General features: G+C 46.7%; 1 protein-coding gene and 1 long non-coding RNA gene across 2 annotated transcripts in view; one reads left to right on the forward strand and one right to left on the reverse strand.

Annotated features, from left to right (window-relative positions):
- The window catches only part of mtx1a (metaxin 1a), a 12332-nt gene continuing 239 nt past the window's right edge, over positions 1-12093 (reverse strand). The window contains exons 2-8 of the mRNA XM_040031231.1: positions 7489-7558; positions 7324-7403; positions 5357-5449; positions 5092-5274; positions 2468-2544; positions 1901-2058; positions 1-468 (exon numbers count right to left, since the gene is read on the reverse strand). Of these exons, the coding sequence (XP_039887165.1) occupies positions 233-468; positions 1901-2058; positions 2468-2544; positions 5092-5274; positions 5357-5449; positions 7324-7403; positions 7489-7558 (897 nt within the window). The 3' untranslated portion in view covers positions 1-232. The remainder of the gene's footprint in view (positions 469-1900; positions 2059-2467; positions 2545-5091; positions 5275-5356; positions 5450-7323; positions 7404-7488; positions 7559-12093) is intronic.
- LOC120733172 overlaps positions 10429-12093 on the forward strand; it is a 24319-nt gene continuing 22654 nt past the window's right edge. Inside the window, exon 1 of the long non-coding RNA XR_005695746.1 lies at positions 10429-10441. This is a non-coding gene — a long non-coding RNA (uncharacterized LOC120733172). The remainder of the gene's footprint in view (positions 10442-12093) is intronic.

The following is a 12093-nucleotide window of genomic DNA, read 5'->3' on the forward strand; positions in this document are numbered from 1 at the left end:
TGACTCCACTTTTCCTTTAATTCATTTCTGTACATACACCAGCACCAAACTCCACTTCCTGTCCACAGAGGCTCGTTTGTGTCGATAAATTATTTTTTCATTTGATAAACTTCACACTGACGCTTCCTGTTTGGTCAGATGGACCCAAACTTTGTCTAACTGCACCTGGATCTTATCCTGAACATTTTCACTGCTGTCCGCGGAGTCCCACGGCGGCCTCTGCCCGTCGTCCTCAGCCGTCTCCTTCGTCCTCGTGGTCGTGATGGGAGCCGATGTCCTGCAGGTCCGGCGGCTCCTCCAGCGCCTCGTGATGGGCGTGCTGGATTGACACCATGCCTGTCAGGAGGGCGTAGCTCAGCATGGCGCCCAGAGCCACCAGAGCAGACAGGAACTGCTTCCTCCGCTTGTTGGGAACGTGGTCGAAGTCTCCGCCTTCAGAGTGGGGGGAAGTCTTCTGACTGAAGCTCTCTGAACCAAAAAACAACAACGGGGAGAATGTCAGCCGTGTTTCTACTGCGTTTCTACTCTAGGCGGTTTCTGCTCGCTCACGGTGGCTTCGCTAACCGCAGCGTGAAACACTACATCACAGCTGCTGGTGCACTTTGGTGCCATTTTGGCTCATAGTGCACATTCTGACTTTTTCTGCCTCGGTTGGGGTGGAAATACGAGTGTGCGGACCGGGTCTGCTGCCGTATCAATGCAGGGATTCCCACAGGACACATAAGGAAATCACCGCAGCAGTTGGAAACGAGAATTCCTGTGGAAAACTTTGCTTCTCGTCTTCCTATCGAAGAGGCGAAGCGCTTCATTTCTTTCCTGAGCTGTGATCATCCAGCAGCTCCAGAGAGCCCGGCGCGCTTCGAGCACCAGTTTGAACACTAATGTCAGAGTTTCCAGGAGCAATAAACAAACTGTCAACCACAACAACGTGTCAATGTCACATTACTGAAGCATAAGACGAAGTTGTGTAGACCATCAGGAACCGCTGCAGGTTGCATTAACACGAGCTACAATTCAAAAGCTCTCAGGATCCTTCACAGGGTTTGTGGCTATGGTTTAGGTTTAAAGCTGAACCATCAATGACAAGCACCCTGACCCTTGACCCCATGCTCTTAGAACATGTGAGTGGGCTTTTAAAAGTTGTTCTTTCAAGTGAAACACTGTAACTAAAAAAGTAAAGTAGTAGTAAAGTGCTGCGTCACAGATTTGTGGGTTGATGCTGTAGTCTCTTTACTTTAGAGCATAAAGCAGGACTGTTGTGGTGAACGGGTGCTTTATAATTAAATCTGAATTGAATATGGAACTTTTCCACTGGTGTCCTCGCTCACACAGCAGGAAACGGTCCACACAAGACTCCGACTACTGGAAATACTCTGTGTGCTGAAATGAAAGCGAGCTGGGAGCGTTTCAGACGGTGTCAAGTTCACAACCAAAACTTTCTAAAAGGCACCAACAACAAAAATCTCTCCAATAAAACAAACATCGTCTTTGTGACAGCGCTCCGATAAGCATCCCGGGTCTTTTCCCCCCTAAGTGTTACAACATGTGTGCCTGATGTCATCTTCGTTCCTCGTTAGTGATGGCAGAAGTCAAACAGCAGAAAACATTTGCACGTTTCAGACTAAAATGAGACAATCTGTTTAGAGTGACGGTTTACACGATGTCACATCAATCTCAGACGGATAAACGATTCCAAAACATCTCAGAGGCAAAAAATGCTGACGGGCTTGAACTGTTGTTACTTCTCTTATTAATGGTTTCAGACATCTCGCTCTCAGAGTTTCACTTTAAAGTCTGCGAACAATTTGTCAGAAGATTAAAACGTCCTGAAGTGAGCGGGACGGCGTCCAGCCTCGTCCTGGACTCGAGAAGTCTGCTCTCGGACTGTTGTGTGCCTCACCTCGGCCGTCTTTGGGGAAGTAGAGCTGCAGGATGTTGGTGCAGAAGTTGGTCAGGTTGTCGAGAGACTTCAGATGCTGTTGTAGTTTCCCATTGGGCAGTTTGCACTTCAGGATGGGCGCCAGGTGACCAAACACATAGGCATCGAGAGAGGAAGGCCTGCAGGGAGAAAAGCTTATTAGGGTCAAAGTCCAATAATCTGCTGTCACCACTGCAACTCCCAGTGACAATTACTGAGTGCATCACTGTATGCAGTGCAGTAAGGTACATAAGGAGGACAGACGTGCATGAACACAGGGTGTCTACAAGAGTTTTTACCACAGTTAACATGATACACAGTGTTTTTCAAAATGATAGCCATCAATCTATCGTCTAACGTATATTTGACCTCCTTCTCCCGAACCCTCCAGCGGCCCCGGGTCTCCTCCTGGGTGGAGGTGCCTGAAACACCTCTAGAAAAGCTTTTAACTTAATGACCATCTTCAAAGTTTCCCCAGAGTAATACAAGTGCGCTACCTGTGAGAAAAGCCAACTTCGTGTTTTCACGTTAACGTGTGGATGAACTTACGAGTCTCCAAAGAAGAATTTGTGAGAGCCGAGTCGCTGGGACAGCAGGTTCATGCACTCGGCAGCATCTCGGTACAACTGAAAACCACAAGACAGACACAGAAAGACAAAACTGGGTCAAAGCCAGAAGCTTCAGTTTATAGATCAACAATATCTGTAAAAAAGGCTCAAAAGGTGCAGGAATTCTGGTTCTGCTAAAAAGCTGAAAACAAAAAAACTCCGGGCCAGTTTTGTCGTCTCGTGCTGGAGCTTTTGGGGCTTTTTCTGTTCCTGGTACTGGGACGGTAGAAGACAAGCCTTAGGATACCCAGAGGTGTGTTCATATGTGGCCCTTTGTCCCACCAGACTTCACAAGATGGAAAGTCTCGAGTAGTCTAAGGAGCTTGGAAAGAAAAGCGTCTGGACTTCTTTAAGTTGCTTGAAGACGTTTCACCTCTCATCCGAGAAGCTTCAGTTCTAAAGTCTCGAGTACTTGCCCCCGATTCCCAACCTTTAACCTTAAATCTGCCAAGGCTACAATGGAGTCTCGAGCTGCCTGGATGTCATGCTTGTGACCTTGGTCCTCCTTGTCTGGAATAAATTTCCTGCAGTTCATTGTTCCTCCTCTCACTGTGTACACAGCTGTTCCATTACCAGCTCCTCTGACTTAGTGCTATTGAAACCAAGCATTAAAAAGCCAAGGGCCACCATAAATTTAACTGTGAAAGCTAAAGCAAGGAACTAACATGGCCAAGGCCAAAGGTCCGTGTCCAACTCCTGTGCTGAAAGTCTGCACGGTGTGATGCCTTTTACGACCACTGAGAGCTGTTAATATCTCCACTGGACACCTCCACAGAGAGCACATCAATTCCTTTCTTCATGCCTTAGAAACTCCTGCGACTGACTGCTGAGGTCGGGTTATACCAAACCGTCTTTGGTACGGTCACTTAGAAAGGGATCCTCAAACATGAGCGTTATAGCCTCAAGCACAGCCAAATGTTCACCAAAGTCATCAGGATTTATTTGTGTGACGTGTTTATAATCTCCAGGGGAAAAGTGTCTGACGAACTCACTTTTCTGGAGCATCCAAACACACCTCAGACTTCATCAGTGCCGACCACAAAAAATGTCGACTCTGTGCAACATTTCAGGCAGTTCTTCTACGGTTTCCCTCCAGATGACGGAAACACTCGGCAGTACATTCATATTTTAACCAGTCAGTATTTTAAAGAGCGTGACATCAAATTAATAACTGACTTATCTGGATGTTAATATTATGCTGTTGGACTTGAGGCGTGTTTTTGGCCCAGAGTTTCCATTTGTATCGGGTACTCTGGACATTTAAAGGGCCGGTTCATCCAGATGACCATGTCGATGTAATGCGTAACTTCCAATAAAATGAGACTTTCTCAAACTTTGATTGAATCCATTATAAATACAGCCGCCACGCTGCTCTGCCGCCTTGAACACAGCGGGCGAAACGGGCACCGAATTTTAATTCGTGTCTGCATGAGTGCATGTGTGAAGCAAAGAGAGAAGCCCTCGAGGCTTTCAGTTACCATCTGATAGTCTACACCCACAACGATCATCGTGAAGCGGTACTGAGGTTTAAAAATCAGTTACAGGCCTGAAACGCCACCAGAGTTTCTCCTGGGATCACAAATATCCAAACTGTGATTCAGATGTTGTCCAGATCCTCTTCTTGGATGAACCATCAGACCAACTGATGCTATCACCCTCAGGCTCCATGACTGACTTTTTCCCTCTAGTTCACTCTGCTTCCTGGCATCTCTATTCCCCTTTCTGTACATACTCAAAATTCCAGCCTCACTGGTTTCTGCTGGACTAGCCAGACTACGTCTCTATGAACCATCCACCGTGACGTCTTTATCTTGGTTACGACCTGAAGGGGAGTCAAACTCAGAGGAAACAACCCTGGAAAATAGGCAACTTCGGCGATCGTTCATTCCTGAAAAGTCGACTCTGAAGGTTTCCGCACTGACAGGAACAAATTGCTTTTTAACTACCTTCCCCTGAACGCGGCGTGCCCTCTGACCTTTGTCCAAAGCGGACTGGTTGTTCTGCATGTGCACTTTTCCAACAGAAAGCTCCGCTGACAAAAAGTTTTCCTTTCAGTCTAGATTCGTTCCAACCACTTCAGCAGCCCGAACACATGGAAACGATATCTGCGTCTGAACTGGAAAACCGCGGAGCTTCTGCATGTTCTGCTGTCACTGCAGCCGGCTGAAAGTCAGTGTTTCCTTCACAAAAGCGGGGGGTCTGGTGGACGCTCCACGTACACGGTGACCTCACTTTTTATTCTCATGCTGGAGTTTCAATTCAGGGGAAATTCGTTCACTTCTTTTATAAACACAAGGACAAAGAGAAGGCTGGGATTTATTGAGAAAGGAAGGAAGTTGGGAAAAAGAGAGCGAGGAGGAAGGGAAGAAAGAAATGCACAAGTTAGATTAGATAACAGGCTTTACGTATGTATCGAAGATGAATTTACTGCCTATAAAATGTTAAAGAAAGACTTCACAGTATGGCATCTGGATCATCTTGATCTCGATCAGCTGTTTTATTCTGAAGCTGGTAAATCAGAGGAGGCTCGATCTCTTCTGACCTCCTCCCCCTCCGAGCGCTCACCTCCTTCTCCAGCTCCTCTCCGGCCTCCAGCCTCTCGTCTCCTCGCAGCAGTCGCAGTTTCTCCAGCTGTTGCCGCTGCATTCGTCCCGGCAGGAAGAAGTTCAGGGGGAACGGCATGTGCTCGGCGTACCAGCGCCGAGTCACGTCCACGTAGTTCTTCGGCTCGATCCAGAAAGCGTAAATCTGCAGAGGATTGATCCAGAGATTCAGGGACGAGCTCAGGAGAAACGCACTCTCGGTTCGTTAGCAGAGAAACTCGTCTCACCAGAGCCGGCATGAGTTTTTCCTCCATCAGAGAGATGAAGGCCAGGCTGTCGGCGCCTTCCTTGGCCGACAGGTCGTAGTCTGCATTGAACTTCTGGGAAGAAAAAAAAAAAAGTACGTCGGGATTAAACGTCGATAAAACAGGAACAAAGAGTGGAGCAAGTTAATGATGCTCCAATGAAAGGAAAAGGAGCTCACTGCAGTCGCTTCTAAACACTTAGAATCTGTTTTTGTCAGTGATTTGTGCCTGAATGTTCAACGACTTTAAAAAACAAGAACTGGCTGCACAGTCTGAGTTTATTTACCACATCACGTCTTAGCGTCCTCGTTGTCTCATATTATCTACTGCCTCCCTGAACCTCCATGAACTGAAGCTACGGCATGAAGAAGAGATGCTCCACAACAATGTGAGACACTGATGAAGCCATGCACAAGATGATTCCTGCTGAAGGTGGTTCTACAAGCTATCGAGTCACTGGGAGTACTGGAAGGACTGGGGTAGCAGCAGGTTTTAGGACACGCACAATACTGCAGTTAAGATGCTGTTTGAAGGAATGAGAGCTGGGAACGGGAGCGTGCTCCATGTTAGCAGGAATGTCAGTGCAAAATTCATTTGCATTATGTGTCAGTTTTACAACAAGCTGTAAACAGATTACAGTTCCAGCTTTATTAGAACAACAGCAAACAAAATGTGAGAGTTTCAGCTGCTCTTAGAGTCAAGTTCAGTTTCTGAAGCTTCGGTCGTCTGCAGGAACGGCTCGAGAGGAGCTGAAGGTGTTTGTTTTAGTGTGTGTTGGAGGGTTTACAGGCTGCTGCCGTCTCTGCGGTTTGAACCGCTTCCATGTTTCCTCATTAGCACAAGCAGCTGCATACAGTGGCAGCAGCAGGGAAACCAGAACGAGCTGCCGCTGAATTCACGCTCAATGAGCCGCTCTGATCAACAGCTGAGTGCACGCAGCATTAAGAGAACACTTAACAGGTCCTCCTCGCACACGAGCGGGGCCCCGAGGGGCAAGAACACCACAAGAAGATGCAAAACGGCAACAAGTTCTGTAAAGAAAGAGAGGAGCTGAAGGGCTGACGGTTTTTCCTTCCAGCAGTTTTCTCCTCCGAGCTTCTTCAACAGCTTTCCTGTCACTGTGGTTTCTGAACAACCCACCACATGGAGAAGGCACCGAGCATGCTGGGTAATGTGTTCCAGCTGCTGAACGAAGGCCGAGCTCCTCAGCGAGGGGGGTGTGGGCCAGAAACTGCTGTTATCACTGGGTTTGAGAGTTTCTTCCTCAAAGATATTCAGGAGCAAATGTCAAAGACGCGCTTCCAGTTTGGGCTTACGATGCTGCTTTAACAGCAGGCCGCACGGCGCTGAAGCAAACCTGGAAGCTCGACAGCAGCTTTAGCTCATTTTATTCCCGTGAGCAGGTGCAGAGACACACCCACGCTAACAATCATGACAACATGTGATCAGAAAGCATATCAAAGCCCTGCAGGCTGAGCAAGTCTGAGTAATGCACGCCACTCTTCACGTGCACGACTGTGAAATATTTATGACAACGTGTCCAGGTCGGTGTGAAAGTGCCTGAAAAAGCTCCTTCTCCATCCACACTGTACAAAGGTGGAGGTCCATCTTTCTTTCTACCTTCTTTCTCCTGCTGAGGTTTAACAGCTGGAATGTGTCTCTGGCTGCAGCTTCCTGTTGTTTAATGAGTTTTTCCAACCGGCGCGTGCGCACACACACACACACACACACACACACACACACACACACACACACACACACAGCAAAGGGAAAAGTTTTGACTGCAGAAACAACAAGTGGCAATCAGAGTTTTATTCCTCGCAGCTCTGCTTTTGTTTTCCATCCATCCTGAGAGTGATGATTTCATTCTAGAGTATCCACCAGAACATTTGAATGTTAAAGACGTTTGTTTCTTCTGTCGGACCGTAACCCTGGGAACGAGGTTTTACCTGTTTTCTGAGGTGGATGATGATGTCAGAGGGTCGGCACAGAGTTTCTTTCTGATTGGTCCTCAGAGCAGGAAGAGAACCTGAAGACAGGAAAAACAAAAATCAATAAGCGCTTTCAACAAGTCAGAGTTTCTTCTTCGTGTGTCTGCAGCGCAGCCGCCTCACCGCTGGGACTCCTCCAGGGGTTGGAGATCTTTCGAAGTTTGAGAGGAGCTCCAGCGAACTGGGCGTAGGCCTGAAAAAAAAAGAAGAAAACAGGACAACACATGAGAAACACAATTCAAACTTTTTTTTTTTATACAGCACCAACTCACAGCAACAGTCAAGCTGCTCTGTATTGTAAAGGCCCGCAACAAAGGACGACCCCTATGACCGCGGCAAAAATGACCCCAGATGAATGAAAGTGAACTTTCAGGAGTCCAGAATCTGCATTTTACGCTCCACACTCTAAACAAACGTTATTTATTGTTTACCCTGGTGTTTAGTTTTGCTTCCTTCTTTGTGCCTGTGGGAGCGCTGACCTGCTGATGGACCTGTCAGAAGAAAAGCATCCAGGAAACAGACCGTCTGGACCTGATTTCATCACAATCCATCCGACGGTCGTTGAGACATTTCAGTCTGAACCGCAGTGTTGGACTGAGCAACATTTCCATGTGTGGAGCCAAGCAGGCAGCCTGAGCAAACCCACTCAGACCACACTGACATGATGTCTTCACGGGAAACTCAGACGAGTTCAAGGACTCGTTCAGCAGAAACTACAGCCCCGATGTTACGATCAGATCAGACTTTCCAGAGTTGGGACCAGAAAACCTCTGAAAACAAAGCTGCAGACCGAGAGAACCGTCAGTCACCGAGGACAAGGACGCTCATTATCCGGAGACCTGCTGACCCGAGGCTCAAAGAGCTGCTGTAAGACAAACACCTGAAAGCTTCCTGAAGCCTCTCTGTTCCTCTCTTCAGTCAGAAAATCACTGACCCAATTATTTCTGCCAGACAGAAACAAAAACAACCTTATAACGAGGTCCCGCTCACACGAAGAGTTTTTGAATTACTATGCCCACACATTCCTCTAAAGGTGGGCGTGGCCAAACTTGGAAGCTGGATTCCCTGAATATTAAAAGGTTTATAAAAAGTTGGGAAGCTGTGAAAAACAAGAGGAGCGTAATGCTGGATACAAGAAACGGATCGATATTTCCCCGAGTATATTGGTGATCATAGAACTTCATGTTTTCCTGGAGTGTTTTGCCTCAAAAATATGCAGTTATGATTGAAAATAACCAAAATATCACATCACACAATGGTTTTTATGTTCTCTGTCTTTTGTCAATTGCCTGCAATTTAAAATAAACTACTGTAACGGTCAGAGGATAATTAGTAATGAGCAGCGGGGGATTGGGACCGACTGCTCTTACAGTAAAAGCTGGAGGTGACTCAATTCTTCTGGAAAGAAAGAATAAAAGCTTCGCTCAGAGTCGAGAGCCTCGTTCTGCTTTTACAACCAGAAAAAATGAGGAAGAATTTCCCCATAAATGTGCAGCAGTGAAGTCAGAGGACGATGAAAGTGGAGCCGTTTGTTCCACGCAGCTGTGGCAGAGCGTGAGCTGATCTCAGTAACACGGGCTGCACAGTCACTCTCCAGGCGCGATGGATGTGCTGAAAACAGAAGAGCGTCGTCCACTCCTCTGCTAAACAGTTACATGCAGAAACAAAGGGAAAGATTCCTCATGACTCCCAGTAAAACCAAACGCTTCATAACACTGCATCTCACAAATGATAGAAGCTGAATGTGAGCAAAACGACATCACAAATAAAAATGGTGATAAATGTGTTTAATCTGAATAAATGCAGCCTGTTCGTGACCTCGGTTAAGAACAGGCTGCGAGCGCCGGGGTCACAGCTGGACGCTGAGATAACAACTCCGACTGAGAGACGCTTAAAAGAAAACACACAACAGGAAGACATCATTTGTCACGATGAAGTGCTGAAAGCCTTTCACTTCACCTGTGTGGACGGCTGAAGCTCCGCCTCCTATCTGCTGAGACCACAATAAGAAAACCAAGAAAGCTCTGATTGAGTGTAAAGTGCAGTGGTGGATTCACATTTCTCCGGTGGTTTGGAAAAACAGCAGCAGTGACACATTAGTGTTTTCCAACCGCTGCTGAAGCGCCCGTCATTACCCAGCATGCACTGCTGCTCTGCTGTGTGATTTCAGTCCAACACAAACATGTTTCAATCAGCTTTAATCACTCAGCAGAGCTCTGAGGCCCTCAGCGCGGTCTGCAGGCGGGGATCATCGTACCCACACTGTCACCAGAGTCTCTGGACCACGGCAGTAATGGAAACTCTGCAGCCACAAAGCATTCTGGGTGGTCGCGAGTCTTTAACTACACCTAATGCCTCCACTTAAAGGACAAGTCCCCCGTTTTTAAGCATGAACTGAATGAATGATGAGGGAAGCTGCTTTTATAGGACGGTAGAAAGTCACAGCTCTGCTCCTACAGAACGGCTCGTTTCTTTGCCTTTGTGGATGACGCAGTTCTGCTGTTTAAAATTAAGACAAGTGCAAGTGCATTAGCAGCAGCACACACTGCTGCGCACAGTGCTGCACACACACTGCTGCACACAGTGCTGCTGCTGCTGATTATAAAACATAAGAAAAGAAAATATTTCTACACTGTCCATAAGTTTAGTTTTTCGCTCAGCAGTGTGACTGTTTGCGTCTGCTGGTGAATGCCTGCACCATCAGGACACAGGGTAAGGAGCTGGTCAGGTGGGAGGAGCTCAGAGGGGGACGGTTCCAGCTTCTGACCAGGACTCCTCCTGAGCGCCTCCTTTGTGAGGCACTGAGGCGTGTCCAGATGGAATTATGGAGACGTTTGGGTGTTTCTCAATTCAGAAGATAAAACTTTTCAGGGACACAGTCATGAAACAGCCAATGCTTCCCCGTTACATCACCAGCTGTGCTCGCCCTTACACCAGCAGCACAAAGTGCAGCTTAATACACACAGCGACTTGAAGCACTTTTAAAAACACATTTGAACCACTACACTGATGTAAAACTGAAACTGAGGCTGATGTCTGACGAACGTGTCGATAAAAGAACATCTGGTGCCATCTGGTGGTCATATAAGGAACTACAGGTCAATGACTATTTATTGGTAAGAGACAGATTTAGAATTAATTTATTAATATTATATTATTAATTAAAGGCAAAGAAAACAGATGGATGGATTATTACATCTGGACTCTGAATACAGTGTGTAATAAAAAATACATTAGATAACAGTAGAAAGCTTAAAATAACAGGCAGTTCTTCCTCCCGTCCACTGAGGACGAGTAAACAGTCACACTGCAGGAACCATGGCACGCAGCACTGCAGCTCTGCCCTCTCTCTCTGGGCTCAGGACCAAAGCAGGAGGCTGAGACATGCCCACTGGGGCAAAATCACAGCAGGTCCTGTTAGGCCTGTAACAACACTGCTCTGCTGACTGAAGAAATAGTACAATTAGGGACTTGTACAGCTGTGTCATGTCAGATCGTCCACAATTAATTTTTATGTGATATCAAAATATCTGTTACTGCTGTAGCAACGCCTTGTGCTCAAGTTCCCTAGGACACGCAACAGCGAGACGATCCTGGGACAAAAGCCACGTCGGCCTCTGATGGTGATTTAGCATCAAAAAAGGGAGCAACTGTGAGAAATGAGGAGCTGGTGATGTGACCCACATATGAATAAACATCATTTTTGTCCATAGCATCAGAAATATAATTACTGCAAATGAAACATCATAATCTAATTTTGAGGGTATGAATGAGAAAGATTTTTACTGTATTAATCACCAGAAGCTTTTTTCATCTGAGCTGTACTTCACTTCCTACAGGTGAGCTGGAGTCACTACAGCCGGCACTGAAAGAGCCGGTTTCCACCATCATCCTTCTTCATGAGGATGCGAGCCAGAGATCTGGCTTCAGTCAGCACACAGGCACAACTCCAAACGGAACGATAGAACGATCGGCCGTTTTTTCTGCTCATCACTGCGCTCTAAAACTCACTGTCACACAACAAGAACAGACCCTGCTGTCATTCAAAACACCACAGAAGGAAAAGACCCAACACACAAAATCCAAAGTCCTCCGTGGAGTCAGACTTTCCTGCACATCAACCAGAAGCACTGCTTCACGAAACATGAAATTCATGTTTTAATCAGATCAGCTCCAGACTGAACGTGGAGCATTTCCACCTTCCAAAGCTCCACGGCGAGCTAGTGCTGTGTGATACTGCAAATGTAGATGCCGAGTAGATAAAGAGCCAGTACTGCTGATACCAATACTTTTAACTCATAAACGCAGATGATGTACAAGAGAGCAGTGTGCTATGATCTACTTACATTAAACTTAGCAGATAGAAACAAAGTATCGATCCTATCGCACTACTATCGAGCCGACACCAATACCAGCTTTAGTATCGACACTATCGATACTTGGATCGATCCGTCCCCCTCTACAGGAGCCGAGAGGAACCATGCCAATCATTGTTGAATATTGTTATTATGTTACCGCTGATCGGTCAGAAAACTTCCCGTTTCCACTTCAGCTGAGCCACGCGGACATCAAGCTCACTTATTTTGAGAACAAATGAAAGAAAAACGTCCGTTTACGCCTAAAGTCGGTTTATTGCAGTCTGGTTGTGGCGCCATCACTTTACCGTTTACGTGAGTAATCGATCACGCTCCGTGCAGCCGGCAGTTTTATGATGAAACCTCGCTAACG

The sequence above is a fragment of the Simochromis diagramma genome, unplaced genomic scaffold (assembly GCF_900408965.1).
Source record: "Simochromis diagramma unplaced genomic scaffold, fSimDia1.1 OVJJ01000361.1, whole genome shotgun sequence".
NCBI classification, from domain to species: Eukaryota; Metazoa; Chordata; class Actinopteri; order Cichliformes; family Cichlidae; genus Simochromis; species Simochromis diagramma.